This window comes from Ascaphus truei, chromosome 3 (genome assembly GCF_040206685.1).
Source record: "Ascaphus truei isolate aAscTru1 chromosome 3, aAscTru1.hap1, whole genome shotgun sequence".
In the NCBI taxonomy this organism is placed as follows: domain Eukaryota; kingdom Metazoa; phylum Chordata; class Amphibia; order Anura; family Ascaphidae; genus Ascaphus; species Ascaphus truei.
In genome coordinates, this window is record NC_134485.1 from 164,313,987 (window position 1) to 164,339,348 (window position 25,362).

Below are 25,362 nucleotides of genomic sequence, written 5' to 3' on the forward strand. Positions count from 1 at the left end.
CTCCCCCTCTCAGACTCTCCCTCTCAGACTCTCAGACTCTCCCTCTCAGACTCTCACTCTCCCTCTCAGACTCTCACTCTCCCTCTCAGACTCTCACTCTCCCTCTCAGACTCTCACTCTCCCTCTCCCTCTCAGACTCTCCCTCTCAGACTCTCCCTCTCAGACTCTCCCTCTCAGACTCTCCCTCTCAGACTCTCCCTCTCAGACTCTCCCTCTCAGACTCTCCCTCTCAGACTCTCCCTCTCAGACTCTCCCTCTCAGACTCTCCCTCTCAGACTCTCCCTCTCCCTCTCCGACTCTCCCTCTCCCTCTCCGACTCTCCCTCTCCCTCTCCGACTCTCCCTCTCCCTCTCAGACTCTCCCTCTCCCTCTCAGACTCTCCCTCTCCCTCTCAGACTCTCCCTCTCCCTCTCAGACTCTCCCTCTCCCTCTCAGACTCTCCCTCTCCCTCTCAGACTCTCCCTCTCCCTCTCAGACTCTCCCTCTCAGACTCTCCCTCTCAGACTCTCCCTCTCAGACTCTCCCTCTCCCTCTCAGACTCTCCCTCTCCCTCTCAGACTCTCCCTCTCAGACTCTCCCTCTCCCTCTCAGACTCTCCCTCTCAGACTCTCCCTCTCCCTCTCAGACTCTCCCTCTCCCTCTCAGACTCTCCCTCTCCCTCTCAGACTCTCCCTCTCCCTCTCAGACTCTCCCTCTCAGACTCTCCCTCTCAGACTCTCCCTCTCAGACTCTCCCTCTCAGACTCTCCCTCTCCCTCTCAGACTCTCCCTCTCCCTCTCAGACTCTCTCTCTCCCTCTCAGACTCTCTCTCTCCCTCTCAGACTCTCTCTCTCCCCCTCAGACTCTCTCTCTCCCCCTCAGACTCTCTCTCTCCCCCTCAGACTCTCTCTCTCCCCCTCAGACTCTCTCTCTCCCCCTCAGACTCTCTCTCTCCCCCTCAGACTCTCTCTCTCCCCCTCAGACTCTCTCTCTCCCCACTCCCCCCCTCAGACTCCCTCCCCTTCAGAATCCCTCGCTCACTCAGACTCTCTCTCTCTCACTCAGACTCTCTCTCTCTCACTCAGACTCAGACACACACACACCACACACCACACACCCCACTCTAATGCAGATAGTCCCAAGGTGTAGCCCCATCTCTTTCTTACCCCCTCTCTTCTTCATTCACTCTCTCCCCTCACCACTCTCTTCCTCACTTCCTCTATTACACCCCCTGTCTCCTCACTCTCCCCACTCCATCAATTATGCCCCTCTGACTCAAACCCACTCCCTGAATCCGTCCTCCTCACATTCATTCCCTCCCCCCCTGATCTCACACACACACAGACACACTCAGACACAAACTCAGACACTCGCAACAAGGGGGAATCGGAGCAGGGGGGGGGAATCGGAACGGGAAGGGGGGACCCGGAGCAGGGGGGGAATCGGAACGGGAAGGGGGGACCGGAGCAGGGGGGGGGGGGAATCAGAGCAGGAGGACAAGGGGGAAGCGAGAGTGGCATGGAGCAGTAGTCACCTGACTTGCTCCATGCAGGAAAGGGCAGGCCTCGCTATGCAAGGTCAGATAGACTCGCAGGGGTGAGCAAACTTTTTATGCCGAGCCCCCCTTTTCATCCATTTAATTTCTCGGGCCCCCCCTGCCTGACGTAATCAAAATCACATGAACCCCCCCCCCCTTTATTAAACGATATACAATGTAAATACAAATATGTTTCAACAGCTCGCGCTTGCAAAATTAGGCTGCGTCCACGCTGCCGCCGAGAGTGGTGACATCACCAACTCTCCAAGCATGAGCACAGGGTGTCCTGCATAATTTTGCAAGCACGAGTGGGGGGTATGGATCAGGGCTATTTCTGTGTTTGTGTGTGGGTGTGGGGTTGTGCGCATTGACTGCTGCTGAGCATGCTTCTTCAATGTCAATTTTGTTTGTCTCGCCAAGCACACAATCAATCACAACACAAACAACACCCCCCACACCACACACAATCACAGCACACATTCAATCACAAAACACACACATTACTACACATTATATATATATATATATACACACACACACACACACACACACACACACACACACACACACACACACACACACACACACACACACACACACACACACACACACACACACGTACTGCTTGCTCGGCTCCCCACTCAAATAAAGACAGGAAGAGGAGGGCTTGTATCTGTGTGCAGAGGGACGCCCCGCCCCCTCTGCAAGCACAGGGAAACAGCACGGATCGTCTGCCCGCCACTGCTCTGCTCTGCTCTGCCCACAGGTTTCGCCGCACAGGCTGCGCCCCCCCCTAAATAATTTGGCGCCCCCCAGTTTTGCGCACCGCTGAGATAGGGCTTGCGAGGGACAAAAAATAAATAATCCTGGCAGCGTGCCAACACGCGCCAGCCAATCAGGAGACAAGGGAGGTTTTTTTTTTTTTGCAGAAGAGCGCGCTAAATCCTATCACGCCAGTGCCCTCTGTTCCCCGCTGTTGGCGGCCCAGGATCCAGGGGGGGGCAAGCGCCCCCCCTTGCCCCCCCCCTGCGGACGCCCATGCCTGTTGTCAAGGTAGGTATAACCCAAACTGATTTTCCTCACTGAGACAAAATAATTGCCCAAGTTTAAAGTACACAGTCCTATATGTGACCTAGGTACTGTTAGAACAAGTCAGAGTCTCACCCTGTTGAAACAGCTCAACCTATTCATATCCGTTATAGCCACCAGTAAATACAGAGCAACACAGGGTTACAGCGAACCCAAGGAATATATAAGCCCTGTGGGGCTAATGTGTACCAATAATATCAGCAAGGTTGCAACAAGTTGTATCACACTATTATATTAGCATAGCCTACATGAGTATAGCAAGTCTGTTCCATCCATTGATAGTGTAAACAGATATAGGGCAGCACAGGGTTACGGCGAACCCAAGAAATATACTAGCCCTGTATGGCAAAAGCTTATTAACCAAACTAACAATATATTACACTAAGCCTGTAACTGTATACCAAGTTGGTTCGAACTGCTGACGGTGAAAATAAGCCGGAACAATACCGGGTTACAGCGAACCCAAGCAGTGATAGTAAAAGGTATACAAGCCGTGTGTTTCAATCGCATGCACCGCCGCTCCTATGTGAGGTTACTCTCGCGACGTCTATACAGCCCAACACATGTTTCGCGCGTTCTACGTGCTTCTTCAGGGGGAGGAGTCTACTGTTCAGACCCTGACGTCGATATTTGTAGGGAGGTCTCTATTCTGATTGGCTTGTGGGTGGTGGTTCATCTTTACTCTATTCGAGTAATTGCTTAACCCTGTCAGATCGGGTCAAATCTGGTGATCTATTGTCACGGACAGGACATTTATGGTATTGGAATATGCCCTATTCACATATCACTCTCCAGATGACATGTATTAATTCGATATCTGTACACTCCGGATTAGTTAGTAGTTGTTTTAGCTATATGTAAGTGGATGTAATTTTTGCCTAAAGAGCATCTTAATACATTCTTCTTTTGCATCATTAATCTCATGTCCAGTGTAGGAATGTATGTATAAATTACGTGATCCGCCCCTAGGGTCAATACGGATCTTGTCTGATTTAACCAACTGTATACCCAGATCCCAAAAATATGTAGTCCAAAAAATCCCAGGTTTAAAACGGGAACATATAGCTTCAAGAATATATCCTGAGTGGAGGACACTATATGAAAATTCCATATTGAGTGTCTATTCTTTCAGTAGTATACCCTATTAACACTGGCATAATTGTGTACACTATAGGAATGCCGAGTAAATAAACCCTTCATTGAGTCCAAGGGGTGACTGGGTCTGCAATAAAAATATCCATCTGCATTCCCGCTGAAGTAGTATTTTATCCCAGTCACCCCCTCGTGGGCTTGGTTGTATATGTTCAATGGCTGTAAAACTCATAACATGTTGGTTCCCTTGGTGATGCTCAATAATATGTCTGGCTAGAGGTGTGTCAACTGAATTTCTGACAGTACCTACGTGTTCCAATACACGTGTTTTAAAAGGTCTGTGTGTTTTTCCTACTGTACATATCTCTTGCCGCATACACAGGTCATTGGGTATATAACTCCACTTGTCTGACAGCTCATGAACTCTTATTTGGTAAGTTTTTGTTTGTGTATTGTTTGTGAAGGATTTTGTGGCCCGCATAAAAGAGCAAGCTTTGCATCTCATGCATTTAAAATAGCCCTTTGGTTTCTCTCCCAACCAGGTTTTATTTGGCTGTGCCTGGAAATGGCTGCGTACCAGTCGGTCCTTGATGTTTCCACTACGTCTACAGCACATACTTGGCGCACCAGTAAGAATTTTTCGCAGATCAGAGTCCTCCAGCAAGACGTGCCAATGTTGCTGCAGGATTTGTCTGAGTTCTTGCCATTGACTGCTGAACTTGCCAATAAATCTGATTGTATCATCTGTTGTCATCTCTTTTTTGTTCTGTTCTTTCCGATGTTAATGCTCTATAGTAGGCTTTTTTAATGATTTTATTTGAGTAGCCTCTTTCCCTAAACCTGAATGTCATATCTTTTGACTGTTTTTTCAAATCAGATAGGGAGGAACAGTTCCGCCTTAGGCGTAAAAATTGTCCTATCGGAATGTTATCTGTAGTGTGCCTTGGGTTGTGACTTGTTGCCATTAGGAGTGTATTGGTAGAGGTCGGCTTCCTATAGATGCTTGTTTCTACGTTACCAGTGTTGGTCTTAAATATGGTAATATCCAAAAAAAACAATTAGACTTTTTGTTGTGCTGTGTCAACAGGGTGAGACTCTGACTTGTTCTAACAGTACCTAGGTCACATATAGGACTGTCTACCTTAAAGTTGGGCAATTATTTTGTCTCAGTGAGGAAAATCACAGTTTGGGTTATACCTACCTTGACAACAGGCAATAATAAATTGCAAACTCACACCACCTAAACTACTACAATTTTATGTAATCACAATCCCACTTATACTAATCAGTGGATATCGCATGATTATACTAACCGCAGGGGAAGACAGGGATCTTCACTGACTATTGACGCTAATATGGTATACAGATAAATAATCCCATCTTCTCCATCACTCCTCCGTGGGGAATTTGATATATTTTTAACTATTATGTATTAATGATTCATGTAATAAAACATTTTTGTTTTTTCGTCGCTTACAGCTTCCTGGCAAGGGATCTGACCATTTGGCATTAGGGGCATCTGATTATTATCTAGGTCAGGCCTGCACAACTCGTGAAGTGCGAAGGGCCGAACTGCTCCAAGGAAAAAAAAATTGGGCCGCACGGGTAAAATCATCATCATCATCATCATCATCATCTCTCCTCCAGCACCTATCATCATCATCACCATCCTCATATCTCCCCCAGAACCCAACACTATCAACCTTTGCGATACTCCCCATCTATCTCTCATACCCCCATCTCTCCCCCTCACCCACACACAATACCCCCCTCCACATCAAACACACAATACCCCCCTGCACACCACACACATCCCACCCCCCTGCAGCTCACATCCCACCCCCCCTGCACCTCACATCCCTCTCCCCCCTTGCACCTCACATCCCTCTTCCCCCTTGCACCTCACATCCCTCTCCCCCCTTGCACCTCACATCCCTCTCCCCCCTTGCACCTCACATCCCTCTCCCCCCTTGCACCTCACATCCCTCTCCCCCCTTGCACCTCACATCCCTCTCCCCCCTTGCACCTCACATCCCTCTCCCCCCTTGCACCTCACATCCCTCTCCCCCTTTGCACCTCACATCCCTCTCCCCCCTTGCACCTCACATCCCTCTCCCCCCTTGCACCTCACATCCCTCTCCCCCCTTGCACCTCACATCCCTCTCCCCCTTGCACCTCACATCCCTCTCCCCCCTTGAACCTCACATCCCTCTCCCCCCCTTGAACCTCACATCCCTCTCCCCCCCTTGCACCTCACATCCCTCTTCCCCCCTTGCACCTCACATCCCTCTCCCCCCTTGCACCTCACATCACTCTCCCCCCCTTGCACCTCAGATCACTCTCCCCCCTTGCACCTCACATCACTCTCCCCCCCTTGCACTTCACAACCCCCCCCCCCTTGGGTGGGTGACAGTGACTGGGTGGGACACAGTGTGACTGGGTGGGTGGGACACAGTGACTGGGTGGGTGGGAAACAGTGACTGGGTGGGTGGGAAACAGTGACTGGGTGGGTGGGACACAGTGACTGGGTGGGTGGGACACAGTGACTGGGTGGGACACAGTGACTGGGTGGGACACAGTGACTGGGTGGGACACAGTGACTGGGTGGGACACAGTGACTGGGTGGGTGGGTGACAGTGACTGGGTGGGTGGGTGACAGTGACTGGGTGGGTGGGTGACAGTGACTGGGTGGGTGGGTGACAGTGACTGGGTGGGAGACAGTGACTGGATGGGTGACAGGGTGACAGTGACTGGGTGGGTGGGAGACAGTGACTGGGTGGGTGGGAGACAGTGACTGGGTGGGTGGGAGACAGTGACTGGGTGGGTGACAGGGTGACAGTGACTGGGTGGGTGACAGGGTGACAAGTGACTGGGTGGGTGACAAGTGACTGGGTGGGTGACAGTGACTGGGTGGGTGACAGTGACTGAGTGGGTGACAGTGACTGAGTGGGTGACAGTGACTGAGTGGGTGACAGTGACTGAGTGGGTGACAGTGACTGAGTGGGTGACAGTGACTGAGTGGGTGACAGTGACTGAGTGGGTGACAGTGACTGAGTGGGTGACAGTGACTGAGTGGGTGACAGTGACTGAGTGGGTGACAGTGACTGAGTGGGTGACAGTGACTGAGTGGGTGACAGTGACTGAGTGGGTGACAGTGACTGAGTGGGTGACAGTGACTGAGTGGGTGACAGTGACTGAGTGGGTGACAGTGACTGAGTGGGTGACAGTGACTGAGTGGGTGACAGTGACTGGGTGGGAGACAGTGACGAACAGTGACAGTGACTTACCTTGACCGGGTGGGTACAGGTTGCCGTCGGACGCTTGCTCCTCCTGCCCCCGATAACCCTGTGGCAGCTGCCCGGGACGGGAGGTGGGCTTGGGGGCGCGGGCTGGGGGGAGGGCGGGTCGAGGGCACGGGAAGTGAGCTCGTGGGGGACGCGAGAAGCTGGCCGCGGAGGGAAGCGGTGAGAAGCAGGCCGCTGGAGGAGCTGAATTAATTATTACTTCCCCCTCCGCCCCACGTTGGGAGCAGGGGGGGGGGGAAGCGGGCCCGCAGAGGAGCTGCGTGTTGCTTCCCCTTCCACCCCACGTTGGGAGCAGGGAAGGGGGGGGGAGCGGGCTAGCGCATGCGCGCCGGGACCGCAGGGAATCGGCGCCATTTTTTTAAACTTTTTTTTTTAAATTTATTTAATTAATTAATTTGTCGCCCGGCCGGATTCATTGCGGCCCGCACAGAGAGGCCAGGCGGGCCGCATGCGGCCCGCGGGCCGTATGTTGTGCAGCCCTGATCTAGGTAATGAGTGCAAATAGTGGGGTGCTTTGAACCCAATCTTTTGAGTTCTCTCTGTTTTACATATATTGTTTACCTCCCTTGCATCTACCCTTCCACAACTGGGACAAAAAAGATATAGACGAGCAGTTATATATATTACCTTTTTGTTCATATAGATTAAATCCAATCAGGTAGGTTTTATAAGCAAGCGTCAAGTCTCGGACAATACACGTAAGATTATTAATATAATAGACTATACAGGCATACCCCGCATTAATGTACGCAATGGGTACAGAGCATGTATGTAAAGCGAAAATGTACTTAAAGTGAAGCACTTCCTTTTTTCCACTTATCGATGCTTCGGTACAGGTAGGGAGCGGGCATTGCTGTTCAGGACGTGCTGACGGGCGCATGCGCGAGCTGCCGTTTGACTATTGGGCGAGGGGAATCAGCGCGTCACTACTACTGTAGTGTCTGTAGGGCAGAATAAGTGTCCGTACTCGCGAAGCAAGCATACGGACACAGGGGTATGGTGCTATTGAATATATGTCCTTACTCGCAAGTGTACTTAAAGTGAGTGTTAAACCGGGGTATGCCTGTATACAGTTTTCTAAACCCAAAGCGATGTTACGGAGTTTAGACGCCGAAAAAGCGTTTGATAGAATTAAATGGGATTTCCTGGACTGAACTATGCAAGAGTTTGGTTTTTCTGGTCCATTTTTAAGGGGGGTCCAGGTCCTATATGACGCCCAACAGCTTCTTTAAAAATGCTAGTTGGGGAGTTAAACTAAATTACAATCAGGAATGGCACTAGGCAGGGTTGCCCATTATCTCCTGTGCTTTTTGCGTTAACAATTGAGCCGCTTGCAATTATAATTAGGATGAACCCCAATATTGAGAGGTAACTCTCAATGTATTACTTCCTGGTAAAACATTTTATAAATAAATAAATAATATTCAGGGTATTAAGATCGGCCAAGAAAATGTCAAATTATCTTTGTTTGCTGATGATATTATTCTGACAAATCTCTAATCCTCCGACTTTTCTTCCCAATTTACAAGAGCAGCTTTCTGGGTTTGGCTCGCTTTCGAGCTATAAAATTAATTCGGCCAAGTCAGAGGCACTTAATTTAACTTTATCAGATATAGAGGTAAAACTAACCATTGGAATACTGCTAGATTGAAATATTTAGGGATTTTTCTCACGAAAAACTACCAATCTCTTTTTAAATATAATTACCCAGAGCTTTTCACAAGAATCAAACGGGATCTTTTAATATGGAATGGCCACCAAATCTCCTGGATAGGCCGTATTATATCAGTTAAGATGAATGTTCTTCCGTAACTGCTTTATTGTTTTCAGATACTACCGGTCGCTATCCCGATAAAATATATGAGATCTACAGAATAAGTTTATGCAGTTTATATGGGGTAAAAAAAGACCAAGAGTTGAGAGATAAGTTATGCTCACGTCCAGAGAAAGAGGGGGTCTGGCGGTTCCTGATATTAGGAAATACTATTTAGCATCCCATCTGAAACAGATAATACAGCTCAGCCCCATTATAGCACGGTCCTCGGGGGCTACCCGATCCGACCGCGCTATAACCGGGGTCGCGCTGTAATTAGGCATTCTGAGAAAAATCAATATAGGTAGATTTAGAAAATATATTTAATAGTTCCGCGCATTGCCGGCCCTTTTGTGGAATAATAAGTCATTAAAATGTACAAGACTAGATTTTTTTTTATTCGGCGGTAAGAAAATGTTCTCTTAAAATTTGGCACAGCATCAAAACCCATTATCAATTATGTTCAGCTCCCTTGAGATGTACTCCGATTTTTGATAACCCTGATTTTGGTCTGGGTTGGTTTACCGGTACTTTTGATCTGTGGAAGGCTAAAAATGTTAGAGATGTGGGGGATAGGGAAAAAAAGATTGGTAGACAAGCAAAAAATCCAAAAAAGGGTACCGATCAACTCACCAGGTAGAGAAAAAAGAAAAAAAGTTTATTAGTTACATATTAAAAAACAAAAAACATAACAGGACAATTCTCCCACGCGTTCTGGCTATGCAGCCCTTTGAGAAAGGGCTGCATAGCCTGAAACCCGTGGGAGAATTGTCCTGTTATGTTTTCATGTTTTTTTTTTCAACTTCAAATTTCTTTATTGGGGTTACAAATTTTGACAGTATATCACAGCCCATTGTAATACAATTCCCCAACATTTTTTCTTTTTTATCACAATCGTATGGTTATTAAATTTTCTTTAGTATGAGACAGAGACAAAACATAAAGGACATACAAGACAAACCGGACAACGGACAAGGGAGGAGGGGGGAGGGAGGGGGTGAGGGGGGTCTTCTCAAGGTGTTTCTGCCGCCGTGAAGTCATTTTTCATCTTCTTTTCCTTGTAGATAATTCTTTTTTTTCTTTCTTTTTTTTTTTTTTATTTATATTGCTTCCAACTCTAGTTTACCGCCTTAACTCTGTAGAGTTGGCTCATTGGGTTGCTACCCAGGGGGCTGTCATCTACCTGTTCGTCACTATATGTCGACTGGTCTCTGACCTCCAGAGGAGAACGCGTTCGCAACTATTACAGCAGGATTGCGGTGGCGTCCACCCCAGGGATGTCCGTCTGTGCTAGCCATGGTGACCAGACTTTTAGGAAGTTTGTGCCGGTGTCATTAACTAAACTCGTTAATTGTTCCATCCGGCAAACATGCCAAATTCGATTTCGAATCTTGGGGATAACTGGGATTACTGGCTGCTTCCAAAGTGCTGCGATCTCGCATCTAGTGGCTATTGCGAAATGCGCGATTAATTTGTGCGTCGCATTTGGCATACCCTGGATCCGCCTGCCCAACAGAAACAACCACGGGTCCAGGGGGATCTCCCAACCGAGAATCCGCTGTAACCAATCTCTAATCTGTTCCCAAATCGGGAACACTTTTGTGCAAGACCACAGCATGTGTTGCAGGTCGGCAGCATCCCCGCACCGTTTCGCGCAGAGTGGGGAGTAGCCCTTAACAAATTTAGCTAGTCTAGTTGGGGTGTAGTACCACCGCATCAGGACCTTATACGCGTTCTCCTTTAGTGTGATACAGATGGAGCTTTTAGCTGCTGCTTGTGTAATCTGCTCCCATTCCTCGTCCTCTAATGTCTCCCCTAAGTCTGTCTCCCACTGTCGAATGTAGTGCAGCCGGGTCTCGCCTGTCGTTTTCGGGCAGACCACTTCCCCGTACATCCTAGATGTGAGTCCCCTTGTGTCCGTGTCTCTGGAACACAGCTGCTCAAAATTAGTACGTTTTGGTCTAATTGTAGTTTTGTTATAGAAATCCCTGATCTGGAGGTACCTAAAAAATTCTGTATTTGGGATATTTTTTGCGGATTTGATTTGTTCAAATGATTGTATATGTATCCTGTCCCTCAGATCATTAAGACGGGTAATGCCCGCTTGTGTCCAATACTTCATGTTTTTACTATCCAGGCCCGGAGCGAAATCTGGGTTACCGATGATTGGCGTCATGAGTGATGCCTTTGTGGTTAATTTACAACTAAATTTGGTGGCTTCCCACACCCGAATAGAATTGGCAATGGTCTGTAGCGGCGTGCCGATCTGACGTGCCCTTCCCTTGGGCAACCAGATCAGCGTTTGGATATCAATTGGTGCACAACACTTTTTCTCCAACTCTACCCATCTCCTAAGGCTTGGGTCTGTGTGCCATTGAAGAATTTGGGCCAATTGAGCCGCTTTGTAGTAAGCGAACAAACAAGGTACCGCTAGCCCTTCTCTGGTTGTGGGTCTCGTCAAAATACCCTTAGCAATTCTTGGGTTTTTCTTATTCCAAATGAATTTCATTATTGCTGACTGAAGAGAGAGGATGTCAGAGTGGACCAATGGTATAGGTAGGCTCTGGAAAAGATATAACATCCTTGGGAGGAGATTCATCTTCACGCAGTGTATCCTTCCAATCCATGAAATGCCCCCTTTTGCCCATAGTCTAAGATCCTCTCTCAGTGTCTTTATTAACCTGGGAAAGTTTGCTTTATATAGGTTTTTATAGTCCCTTGTAAGATATACCCCTAAATATTTGATAGCGGAGGGTTGCCATTTGAAATTAAAGTTAAGATCAATCAGTTTTTCGACTTCTTTGGGGAGATTTATATTGAGGGCTTCTGATTTAGACTGATTAATCTTAAAGCCAGAGATATGGTTAAATTTGTTCAGGATTTCGAAAACATTAGGAAGGGACGTGAGCGGTTTAGATAATGTTAAGATAACATCATCTGCATACAGGGCGGCCTTATACTCTTGCTCATCAACTGAGATTCCCGTAATGTCGGGGCTATTCCGTATGTGCGCTGCCAAGGGCTCCACGCATAGAGCGAACAGCAGCGGCGAAAGTGGGCAACCCTGTCTCGTTCCACTTTTTATGTGGAATTGCTCAGAGGGAAAACTCTGGTGTCTCACCCGTGCCGTAGGGCTCCTATACAGTGCCATGATGGCCCGCAGGAGGCGTCCCCCAAAGCCAAACGCCCCCAGTGTTTTCGATAAGTAGGGCCAGTCTATTCTATCGAAGGCTTTCTCTGCGTCCAGACTCAACACCATAGAATGTATATTTTTCTTTTGGGCCAGATCAATCAGATTTATGATTCTTCTGGTGTTGTCTGCAGCTTGCCTTCCTCCGATAAATCCTACTTGATCTGTGTGGATTAACCTGGGAAGGACACTACCCACCCTGTTCGCTATAAGTTTAGAGTAGATTTTGATATCCGAATTTATCAGTGAAATGGGCCGGTAGCTCTTACAGTCTGCCGGGTCCCTTCCAGGTTTGTGGATCACCGAGATGGACGCCTGGAGCATCTGCGCCGGAAAGGAGGCCCCCTCCAGTACACCATTAAACAATTTTAGCATATGTGGGGCTAGAATTTTAATATATTTCTTATAATACAGGTTAGAGAAGCCATCGGGCCCCGGCACTTTGGCCGGTTTTAATGCTTTAATGACTTCCTTGAGTTCTTCCAGGGTAAAGTCCGCCTGCAATGCCTCACGTTCTGCCCTTGCTAAGGTTGGTAATTTTGCCTCTTTCAAGAAGGTGGTCAACAGGTCACCTGTTTTAGTGTTATGAGTGACCTTATCTCCATTATAGAGTTTTTCATAGTAGACTTTGAATTGCTCTACTATTTTCCCAGGTATGGAGGTAAGTTCTCCCTTTTGGTTCCGAATTGCGTGAATAGAGTTATTTTGAAGCTTCTTTTTTAGCTTATTGGCAAGTAGTGTATCAGGTTTGTTCGCCTTTTCATAGAATTTCCGGTTAGCACAAGCCATTTCCTTCTCAGCCTGGGAGGTAAGGAGGAGGTTGAGTTTAATCTTGGTGTCTAGCAGTTGTTTGAGTATATGAGCCTGTTTATTAGATTTGTGCAGGGTAGAGAGTTCCGCTATTTGGATTTCTAAGGCCTTAGTTTTTTTCTCTCTTTCCCTTTTCCGTTTGGCTGCCAGATTCATCAATGTCCCCCTGAGAGTCGCCTTATGAGCTTCCCATAATGTGGCTTGTGATGCCACACTTCCCTCATTCTCCTCAAAATATTCCTGAATTCTAGCACCTACTTCTCTTCCGAGATCCGGGATCTTTAATAGGATCTCATTTAGTTTCCAGTTCGCTCTAGGCCTGTCCAGTGGGAGTAATGTGCACCGCAGCTCTATTGGTGCATGGTCGGACCATGAAATATCATGGATCTCTGTGCGAGAGACCCCAGGGACCATACCATTAGACACGAGGAAGTAGTCTATCCGACTGTATGTGTTATGTGGGTGAGAGTAGAAAGTATACTCTCGTTCTCCGTGATGCAGTTCTCTCCATATGTCAATCAGTTGACAATTTGCTATACCTTTTGTTAGGGTTAATACGTCCTGTCTGTGTTGTTTGTTAGTGGTCGTGCATCGGTCTAGACTAGGGTTAAGGACTCTGTTCAAGTCTCCTGCCATTATGATATTGCCTTTTGCGACTTTACTTAGTTTATTAAAGAAGCCATTGAAAAAGGGTGTGGCATTATCATTTGGGGCGTATACAGTAGCAAGTGTTATTGGGGACGCTCTAATGAAACCTGTGATGATTAGATACCTCCCATCCTTGTCGCTATATGTTTTGTCATGTCTATATGGGATATGATTATGAATTAGGATGGCGACCCCTCTTTTTTTAACTTGATCTGATGCTAGAAAGTGGGTTCGGAAGTCTTTATCGAAATACTTGGGGAAGTTAGTTTGGGAGAAATGGGTTTCTTGTAAGAAGAGTACTTCTGCCCCCTTACGCCTGTAGTCTCTAAATGCGACCCGTCTTTTAGCCGGGCTATTCAGGCCCTTAACATTATGGGATATTAATACTATATCCTTACTCATTAGTATAGATGTGCTGATCCATCTGTCGTAGCTGTTCTACGCCTGTACGATCGAGTCCTCTTTTGTGATTCCGGCGAACTCCGACCACCTTTCCTCTTGTTGGCCCCGTCTGTAGGAACCAAGGTAGGGGGACACACACAGGGGGACATGGGGGTGGACATGTACACAACACCACAAGAAAACACGGCAACAATCAAAACAAATAAACTTTCTCGGCGTTCTCTTTCCTCACTCCTTCCGCCGAGATTTCCTCCTTTGGGTTTGTAGTCCAAAGTTCGAATGTTCGGACTCGAGGTAGGGTGTTTACCTCCTTTCCCCGAACATCCAACCCAAAGGGTAGCACTAGTGTCCATAGGGAATTTTTCCCTATTTACCAGCGCCAGGCCCATGCAGACTTCAGGGCAGGCTACCTCCCATCTCTCCCGCCTCTCAGTCCCTCATAATCGCTAAACTTCTCACCCACTGAACTCAGGGTAAACCAACCAAATCCCCTTAAACCTGGATCCCTTATTACTATAGCGCTGACATTGTCGTGTTTGCAGTCTTTAGTTTTCAGCTGCGGTACTCACTGACCTCCATTTTTCTTTATTTTTGTTTCCCCTTCCCCTGCACAGCTCTGCTTATTATCTGTTTCTGCGCGGGCTATTGCTCAAATCCGCTTCCCGGGTTCAAGTCTTCTATCCTCTTTCCTACTGCCTATCATCTCATCCTCAATCTATCTTGGTCTCGGTACAGCTTTCCTGCCTACCTTCTTGTGACGTTCTCCTACCTTCACTATTTTTCTTGTTTCTTTCACCTCTCTTCTATCTACTTCCCCCTCTCTGTCTTACCACTTTCTACTCCCCATCTGCCATAGATACTCTCCTAGTGTGTTATCCCTCTTTTCACATTTGCATTGGCTCCCTGTTCTTTCCCCTATCCTTAATGCTTCCCTTGCCACCTTCTATTCCTTCTTAAACACCTTCTGTTCCTCCTTTCCTCCCTCGCTCTCCCGCTCCCCTCTCTCTATCTCACTGTCCTCTTCCTTCTATCTTTCTATATTCACCTGCTAGGACTGTCTTCCCTGCTATCACTATGCTGCCTTTAGTACTTGCTTTCTTTCCCGTTTAAATGATAGTCGTCCTACCTGCTGTTCCTTCTTCCCCCCTCTATGTGGGCCTATAGCCTTTTCTACCTTCCTCTGCTTTTTTCCCCGCTCTTCGCGCTGCCTACTCTACCTTCTGGGTCTCATCTGGGGCTATATCGGCGTCTACCACTGTCTTTCGCGCTTGTTTGTTTAAATTTTCGCTATGGCTGTCTATTTTATGCCTGTGCGGGGAGGTGGCTCGTTCAGGCCCTCTCTCGCCGCCTCTTGGGGCCTTCCGTCGTGCTGCCACCTTCAAGATGGCGTCTCTCTCACCGGATCTTTCTCTTGTTTGGTGACGTCCTTCCGGTCCAATGCCATTTTGGATTGAACTTGCGTCTCTGGCGGCTGTGTGTGAGCGCGCTCCTGCTTCCCGCCTGATGCTGCCTTCCGGCTCCTGCGTCTCACCCTGGCTCCCGCTGCCTCGTGTATCGCCGCCATCTTCCTTATAGGGGGACCATCTTGTTCTTCCTGTCGATGCCACCGGGATCTTCACCGCTGCCCTCGCGAGCTGTCCAAGGTAAGTGTGATTATTATAATTGTCCATTTTTCAGCATTCATCCTCCAGTCCGAGTACTGCGCCGTGGGAGCAATTTCAGGCACAAGCAGTAGGATTTGGTGATTATTTGTTAACTTGTTAACTGGAACCAAACAACATTAGAACGAACAAATAGCTATTTTTCGCCATATTTAGGCTTTATCCTGATGTGCCCGGGGAGACCTTTGGGCCTGGGACCAGATAGGGTCTAGTGTAGGGCTCTCCGGGGCCGCCCCTTCGGGGGCCTCTCCTAGGCCCAATTTATGTAAGAAGGCAGGTCCTTCTGCCAAATCCTTTATGATGAAGGATCTGCCACCTCTTGCCACTAGCAGGCCGAAGGGGAAGGTCCAGCGGTACCTGACCCCCTTCTCCCGCAGGATTTTGGTTATTGGTAGCAGGTTTCGGCGGCGGGCAAGGGTCTCCGGGGATAAGTCTTGGAATATCGAGAGCCTGACCCCCTCATATTCCACAACTGGAAGGGGTCTTGTGATGCTGATAACTCTCTCTTTCGTTTTATAATAGTGTAGGCGGATCACTATATCTCTTGGTGGCTCATTTTGTAGGGGCTTAGCCCGCAGGGCCCTATGACATCTGTCCATAGCCAGTGCTTCTTTGGGGGTTTCAGGGAGCAGCGTTTCCAGCCAAAGTCCAATGTATTCTTCACAGTCCAGTACGCTCTCCGGTACCCCCCTGATTCTCAGATTGTTCCGCCTGTCGCGGTTTTCTGCATCTTCATGTCGCCCTCTCAAGTCATTTATCTGCTCCTGTAGATCCATGGATTTTTTATCCTGTCTTCTGATAGCGCGGATAGACTGGTCTACCTTCGTTTCTAGGACCCCTGTTCTTTCTCCCAGTCCAGCTACTTCCCTCTTCAACTCTTTCATTTCGGCCTGAAAGAATGCTTTGAGGTCGTTGCATAGCCTTGTTATGTCGCATTGCCTTGCCGGTCTTTGCTCCTGGAGGGTGAATTCATCCTCCTCTCCGTCCGGTTCAGTTTCTGAGCCGGCATTCAAAATCGGCGCCATTTCTGAGCCCGCACCGCGCGACCCTGCAGCTCCGAAATATTCTGGCAACCCCCGTTTTTTTCCAGGTTTGGGGGTTTTGCGGGACATCCTGACTGGTTGTGCTGTATGGGGCTTTGTTTTTGCGTCGTTTGGTTTCTGTTTTTGTGGGTTTCATGGAACTTTATAGGGAGCGAGGCAGGGAGCTATTAGGTTAGGCTGCCATACTCCTAGCCGTCGCGCATGCGCCTCCGTTTTCATGTTTTTTAATATGTAACTAATAAACTTTTTTTCTTTTTTCTCTACCTGGTGAGTTGATTGGTACCCTTTTTTGGATTTTTTGCTTGTCTACCAATCTTTTTTTCACTCTCGTTGATTTACCATTGGAAGTGATGCACATCGGAAGCGCAGGTATTCCGGATACACATGACATACTACGAAGGGACGCCGACTACAGACATGACCCTCCACGTGCAGCAGCAGATGAAGTAGCAACAAGGAGTTTTCCCGGACGGACTGCAGCTCATCACCATTGAGGCTCCAGCACTTGGGATCTCCGTAACTACTTCCAGAGGAGGCAGGTATCTATTATTATACCGCCGGAACTACAGGGATGCAGAAGTCAGGACCGGAAACGGCATAGTGGATCGAGGCAACAGAGGTACTGTTTATATACTACTTCACTGTCTCTACCAGTTCCCCTTTCAGTGTCCATCTTTCCCCTCCGGATTCCTCATCCTCCATCACCCAGTGACATCATTCCATATACTCTTTCCCCAACCTGCTTGAAGCTACGGATGACAAATCCTTACTGCATTATTTAAATTAATTTGCATGGACATTTATTTTGAGTTTCTTGGTTTACCTTGAATACTCACACTTTGTGCTATTTTTTGGAGCTGGGAGTAGTTTTCATCTATACAGATGTGGGGGATATACTATTCAATGGTAAACTGCTAAATGTTAGCAATTTTTGTCAGAAATACTCTTTCACGGGTGCTGAGGTGTTTAGATTTTTACAAGTTTGCCATTATCTCAGGCAGTTGTTCCCGTGTGGATCTTTCTCAGATTGCTATGTATTCGAAGAGCTTTGTAGAAAAATAAGTTATCAGTGGGGTCTTATCTCTATTTTGTACCAAGTTTTTATTTCTCGGGAATTCAACACTCCCTGGTCCCACCGTTATATGGATCAATGGGCCCATGATTTTCAGGCAGAGAACTCATGGAAAGATTGGCAAGATATTTGGGTCAATGCAACGAACACATCATTATGCACAATATCTAAAGAGAATATCTATAAAGTTATTTTTAGATGGTATCTGACTCCTCAGAGGTTGAGGCAGATTTACCAAGGGGCCACAAATCTTTGCTGGAGGGTTTGAGGTGCTGTCGGGATATGGCCCATATCTGGTGGTTTTGCCCAAAAATACAGAGATTTGGGTGAATAGTGCAGAATCTGTTACGTGAAATAATTGGGATAAGAATTCATTTAGACCCATTTGTAATGGTTCTGGTAAAGTCTCTATATAATTTAAATCAAAATTTATCTAAATTACTATTACATATTCTGACCGCTGCGATACGTGCAATCGCAGAGGCCAGGAAAAAGTCCCAAGCCCCCTCTAGGAGAGAGATTATTTTAAGAGTAAATACGGTGCAATCTTTGGAAAGGTTGACAGCCTACGTGAGACATAATACAAGAAAATTTCAAAAAGTATGGGAGCCCTGGGACCCTACGGGGAATATGTAAATCTCTGAATCAATGTGGACTGATTGTTATATTTTCTCTCAGAGCTGGTTATTCTGAGTAATGTGCTGTGGCCGAGCGTCGTTATATTTTATGATACCCGTGTTAAAAATGTGGTACCTTCCCCCCGCCCCCTCTTTTCTATTTTCTGTATCTCCTTTCCTTTGTTGTTCTAAAATTCAAATAAAAAGTAAGTTACAAAAATAAAGAAAGCATAATAAAAGAGGAATAAAGACAAGAAACAAGGAACAAGAAGCTAGACCGGAAGATTACATTATTGTAAGCTTACTAAAGGCTTCTCAGTAAAAACAAAAAAAACACAATTTTTTTTAAAAACTTGGATGCAGTAACATACTAACCGTTTCAATCTTCAATGATCACACATGCGATGGAATCACAAACAATAGCCCTTAAAACGGAGGCGTAAGTACTGTGCAGGAGGATTCTGTGGCATCCTTTCATTGTGGAATGTGAATGTTCACAGCACTCACTGCGTTTTTGCTTGTCCCCCGATTCACAGCATATGGGGTTCATGAATTAAACTGCGATAATTAAAATCGGGGTATTAACGCATGGAGAATCCCATTGAAGTCAATGGTATTGCAGTTTAATGGGGAAAAAATTGATGTAATGGTTTGCACATTCTGTCATGTTACATCGCACTGTCAAAAGGACAGAGGGAAAACTTAATTTTCAATTTAAAAAAGTGTACTTCCAATATTGTATTCTGGTTGTTTTCGGTTTCTAGCAAACCAACTTATTTTTGAGCAGTCATTTTTTTTTGATGCATAAATAAAATACAACTTTACTTTTTCATTCTCTAAGAAAGTACATAGAGACATCACAATTACAGATTTTTTTGGGATCCATTATTCATTAATGCTGGTAGAATTGTTGGGCAAGTTGCAAGTATTTCCACTTCATGTTTTGTTGTTGTTGCCCCAGGTGAATATGCAGATTTTTTAAGACGTTAGTCGTGTTAGCAGCTATAACATAAGCCACTTGTTAAAATGCAGTGAATAACAGGGTGGAGTATGACTTCCACAAAATTAGTCCAGGTGAGCAGGATTTTTGCTCTGAATAGACCCGATTTCATTGCTTATAAAGCACAGACATAGATAACATGCTGATACCATATAGAAACATAGAAAGATAAAAGCACAGCATGCCTTGTAACATAAAGTAGGACCAGATCAAACACGCGTAACTTAATTAAAGTTGTATTCTCAAGTAAGATCACTGCCATTGGCAGAGATGAACGTAGTGGTTAAAGAGCTTCATCTGATGTCCTTTAAAGAAGATGGCCAACTTTAATGTGTTTTTAATTAAATTTTAATTTAAAAAGACAAAAAGTCAGTATGTTCACAAGGTAGCAAACAGAGCTGGTTTTCCGTGCAGACTGCAAAGGGTCTTATGTTAATCTTCTATGATAAAGTTCTATGAGGTCAAGCAATGTCATTAATTTAGAGTGGTTTAGCAGCCATATTTATTTAGGTTTTGGGCTTGTGCTTTCAGGAATAAAACAAACCGTTAAAAAAAAGCAATGATCAGGGAGCAGGAAAAAAATACTAGTGAGGTGAAAACTGACTCTGATGTACAGTATTGTGAATAAATCTTTAAGAGCAACTCAATTACAGGATTCTAGAAGCTGAACCACACCAGCTTTGGGTACCACCCTGTCCTCGAGATACTTACTTGGGAAGTTACTGGTATTACCTCCTGGTTTTTAAATCGTATTTAAATTGTTATTCAATCGAAAGCCACAACCGATGATGTTGCAGCTTCCTATTGGCCCAAGATTTGGCTGCTACTGTTTCCCAAAGGAGGTTTAAACCCGGTAACTTCCCTGGTATGCATCTCTGGAACCATCTGGCATTTGGCTAAGAGGGACCCCCCGATCGATAGGGGCTAAACAAAAAAAAATGAATAAGTAGGAGGAACTGCTCTTTTAAAACATGTAAAAGAAACATGCAAGAAAAACAGTTCCTTCTATATTGATGAATGTTGGGTGTCACAAAACAGGATTGCTGAAATTCTATGATTTTTACACATCCATGAAAAAGAAAACAATTCTGCATACTGTGAAAAATATGGAAATTAAAGACAACTCGAGTTACGATTTAAAATGCTGACAAATTTTTACCCTCTTAGCTATTCCCTTTCTTCTGCTTTGAAATTAAATTATGCTACCTTCATTAGCCATATAATTAAGTGTGAAGGATAAAAGATCACTGAAAAGATATAGAATGACAATGCCGGGTTTAAAATGCATACATTTGTACACAGAACTTAAAAAAACTACATTTTTACTTTAGGTTAACAAAATATTTTTGACTGCCTATTTTAACAAATATGCACAGCTAAAATCATATTCCTGGTCAAAATATGACAAATTGCTAATTATATCTATAATAATTGATCTTTTCTTTTATAGCGCTGACAGTGTACGCAGCGCTGTAAATTTTTGCACACATCCCTGCCCCGTAGAGCTATTTTTTCGCACCCGAGGCAAAGGGAGATAAAGTGCCTTGCCCAAAGTCACAAGGAGCCGACACGAGGATTTGAACCGGGCTACCATGCTTCAAACTCAGTGTTGTTGTTATCAGTCAGGGCCTTCACTCACTGAGCCACTAATTCAGCCCTTTTGGAAGCGATTTTAAGAAACAAAATTGTAACCGCACAAATGAAGCATACTGTAGGATAGAATACTTACCAGAAGAAGTTGGGTCTTCTGAAAAGTCAGGTAATTCCTCAGGAGGATCCCCGTAGAATGAGTTGAATTTGTGGCTAGACACAGCAGCTAGTACTGCTCCCTGTACAAGCAGAAACATTTAAAAATGTTAAATGTGTTTAATTTTGGTGTTCAATATGATGCCAGTATTTTGCCTTCCAGTTTGAGAATACATTAAAAAAAAAATACATTGAGTAGAATCTCCTTGCGCACGGATAATAGATAATCACCGTTTACAGGAGCACTGGGAAAATTAATTAGATTATTTGCTTGTTACTGTACTATTTAAGATTGAGTTAGTACCCAGGAATACAAATATACACTCCATGCCTCAATGACAGTCCAATGCAGGTCCAAAAGATAATGTGCACAGTATCTGTGAGGAATGTTCGAGTTAATCCATCACAAATCATCACCACAATGAACTAATCTAGACCCGTAGCTATGAAAGCCTGCATTTGATTGGGGATAACTGGACTATAATTAGAATTACTAATACAAAAAGGTATACAGAGGCACTCTCAATGCCAAAAAGGAGTACAAAAACAAGGAGCATAAACCTTGGTGCAGGCCAGCCCATCACTGTCCTTATGTTCCAAATAGAGGCCTATAGTAGTAAAATATGGAAAAAGATGGAGGCACACAATAAATAATGCAAAATTGCTGTGGTTTATTGCATAGTAGTAATAGTCAGAACTAAAGTAATGTTTCGGCGACACAGCCCCTTCCTCAGATGACATGGGGGCTTTTATCTATGTATGGGCTGTGTCCGTAAAACGTTACTTTAGTTCTGACTACTATTACTATGCAGTAAACCAGAGCAATTTTGCATTATTACTTGTGGGCCTCCATCTTTTTCCATATAATAATAATTATCACAAATCCGATCTGGTCTCCAACAGACTTCTTGGTTTTCAAGTTTTCTGAAAACAAACAAACATTGGAACTTGCCAAAACCGTTGCTGGGTCGTTGTTCCACATTGCTACCTGTTTTAGTTGGGCCGCATAGTAATATTTAGTAATATTTAGGACTCCCAAACCTCTGCACTCCCTTGGTGCCAACATTATCTATCTTGCCACCCTTGGCCTCTTATCTTTCCATATAAATAGGAAAATCCGGTTTTGGATATTTTTAAGCTCTGATAAAGGGACATGTATTGGCAGGGTCTAGAAAAAGTATAGCAACCATGGGAAAATATTCATCTTAACTGATGCTATTCTCCCTAGCCAAGATATCTGATATTCATTCAATTTCTGTAGGTCTTTTTTGATTTTTGCAAAGAGCGGTGGGAAGTTGCATTTATACAGAGACCAATATGAGTTCGCTATCCGGATTCCTAAATATTTAATATTCAAGGAACTCCATTTATAATTAAAATTTGCTTGTAATAATTTGATTTCTGGGGCTTCAAGAGATAAGTTCAAGGCCTCAGACTTGTCATTGTTAATTTTATACCCTGATACTATACCAAATTTGTCTAGTTGGGATTGTAAATTGGGGAGGGATGTCAAAGGGCTGGCTAACGTTAATATAATATATCGTCTGCGAATAGGGAAATTTTGTTCTTTGTCCCACCAATTTCAATTTCTTTTATATTTATATAATCTCTGATTGTTGCTGCAAGGGGTTCAAGCAATAGTGCAAAAAGAAGCGGAGATAAAGGGCAGCCCTGTCTAGTACCATTGCTAATTTTTATGGGATCGGAGTCTCCCCCTGGAAGCTTGACATATGCAGTGGGCTCTAACACCCTCCAAGAACGGACCCCTAAATCCAAATGTAATCAAAGTTTGATCTAAAAATGCCCACTTAATTCTGTCAAATGCTTTTTCCGCATCCAGGCTTAATAGGATAGCCCTCGTACCTGTCAAGTGCACATGGTCGACAATATTTATAATCTTTCGGGTATTGTCTGAGGCCTGTCTTCCCGAGACAAACCCTACTTGATCAATATGGATACAATTCGGTAAAATTGGGTTCAGCCTATTCGCCAAAATTTTACTATACATTTTAAAATCCGAATTGAGAAGGGATATAGGCCGATAATTACTGCATTGGATTGGGTCCCTTCCCTGTTTATGTATAATAGCCAAGTTGGCCATGGAAATTGAGGGTGAGATATCTCCTCCTTCCAGAAATTAGTTAAAAACCTCAAGCATAAACAAGGGCAGCACCAACTTAAATTTCTTATAATACTGGTTGGAGAAACCATCTGGGTCTGGTGTTTTATTTATTTTTAATTGTTTAATCACTACAGAGTTCCTCCTGTGTTATTTTCTCATTTAATCTTTGAGATTCTTCTTCTGATAGCGCAGGTAGGTTACACTTGTCTAGATATTGAGATATTGCTCCCGAACCAGAGTGAAACTTTCGTGAGGAATTTAGATGATATAATTTTGTGTAGTAATCTGAAAATTCCTTAGCTATTTCTTTTTCGTTAAATGTTTTGGTTCCTGATTTGGTTTGTATCGTGGGACTTAACTCTGAGACCTCTTAATTTATTGGCCAATAACCGATCTGCTTTATTTCCTTTATCATAATAACGTTGGTTTGTCCACCTCAGTGCCCTCTCCACCTCTTCTAGTTGGATCTGTTTAAATTCAGTCCTTGCTTTGTCTAGCAGTTTAGATTGTTTTTTTTTTAAGGTTTATTTTTATGTTCTTGTTCTAGCAAACTAAGCTTTCCAGAGAGTTCCTTATATCGTTTTTGTTTTAGTTTTTTTCTTATAAGATGCTATTGATATGAGAGTTCCTCTAATTGATGCCTTATGGGCTTCCCATAACATGGTCGGAGACTCTACTGATCCTTTGTTTATTGCAAAATATTCAATAAGTTTTTGCTTTATTGTACTCTCTACTTCTGGCGAATTCAGTAAAGAGTTACTGTATTCAGATTCCAATTATATCGGGTGTTTTGCCGAATGGGAGAGAGAACACTAATTCGATAGGAGCATGATCTGAACAAGATATTGAGCAAATATTCGACTGGGAGGATGCCTGGAAAATGTCTTTGGTACCCAGAAAATAATCAATCCTTGAGTAGGTCTGATATGGGGCTGAGAAAAACAAATAATCCCACTGACCTTGGTGCTGTGCCCTCCATATATCCGTGAGTGAAAAATCTTGTAATATTTCTTTAAATGTTTTGGCATTTTCCTGGGTTGACCTTGGGTGAGAGGTGCCCGGAATACTTGACCTGTCTTGGTAAGGGACACTTACTTTGTTCATATCTCCTGCCATAATAATTGTAAAGGGGGATTGTCATCCTATCTTCTCTAACACTTCCCTCAGAAAATTTGCTTGGCCCTCATTTGGGGCATATATATTCACCAGGCATATTGGGACTCCTGATAGGGACCCCTGTAATATTAAGAATCTCCCCTCTGGGTCCGTTAAGGTTTTGTCAAGGGCAAACGGTACATTGCTCTTGATTAATATAGCTACTCCACTTTTTTTTGATGAACAGGAAGCATAGTATGCCTGGGGGTATATCGATCTAAAAGTATTTGGGGGGGGAATTAGTATTGAAATGCGTTTCTTGTAAAAATAGTATGCCCCGAGTTTTACTGAGTTCCTGAAGAGCTAGTCTTCTTTTGCCAACAGTATTTAGCCCTTTAACATTCATTGAAATTAATTTTATTGAAGTTGTGTTAGCAATGGTAGCCTATTTAGGACAGAGAGGAGTGTACTAACCACTTTCCCAAGGTGGCCATTTGTTCTTTTTAATGTCCTAGTATAAAATGAAGTTGTTCTTCGCCATCTGATCGTGTTGAGCGGAGGGCCGGAAGGGGCAGGAGGGGGGGGGGGGGGATATCAGGGAGGGCGAGAGGAAGGGGGGACAAAAAGAGAAAAGAAAAAGAGTGGCCCATCAAAAGACCCTAAATTGAAACCCTTCTTAGTCGTAAGGGTGAAGGGTGCGGGCCTAGTGCCTTTGGGAGACATTCCTGTGTACCGCGCATGGGTACCATAAGGGGGGGGGGGCACCCAGAGCCCTACTGATTCTAATTTAAAACCATTCTAAGTTGCCAGATTTTAGAACATTGAGTAATAGTATTTGGCGGTAAACAACAAAGTTAATACAGCTAAACCCCGTTATAACGCGGGTCTCGGGGTCCACCCCGAGACCACCGCGTTACTAACGGGGTCGCGGAAAAAAAAAATGGCCGCCGCTTTAATGCAGATTCATCCCGCGGGACAGGAGATGGGAGCGGGCATGTCCCTCCGCTCCCCGCTTCCCCCTGTCACCGCGGGACAGCCCGCGGGGCAGGAGATGGGAGCGGGGATGTCCCTCCGGTCCCCGCTTCCCCCTGTCACCGTGTGACAGGCCGCGGGGCAGGAGATGGGAGCGGGCATGTCCCTC

General features: G+C 45.2%; 1 protein-coding gene across 12 annotated transcripts in view; it reads right to left on the reverse strand.

Moving 5' to 3' along the window:
- Positions 1-25,362, reverse strand: part of CASK (calcium/calmodulin dependent serine protein kinase) — a 569,868-nt gene that overhangs the window by 235,824 nt on the left and 308,682 nt on the right. For all 12 annotated transcript variants that reach the window (XM_075589720.1, XM_075589721.1, XM_075589718.1 and 9 more), the window contains one exon: positions 20,988-21,087. In XM_075589720.1, the coding sequence (XP_075445835.1) occupies positions 20,988-21,087 (100 nt within the window). The remainder of the gene's footprint in view (positions 1-20,987; positions 21,088-25,362) is intronic.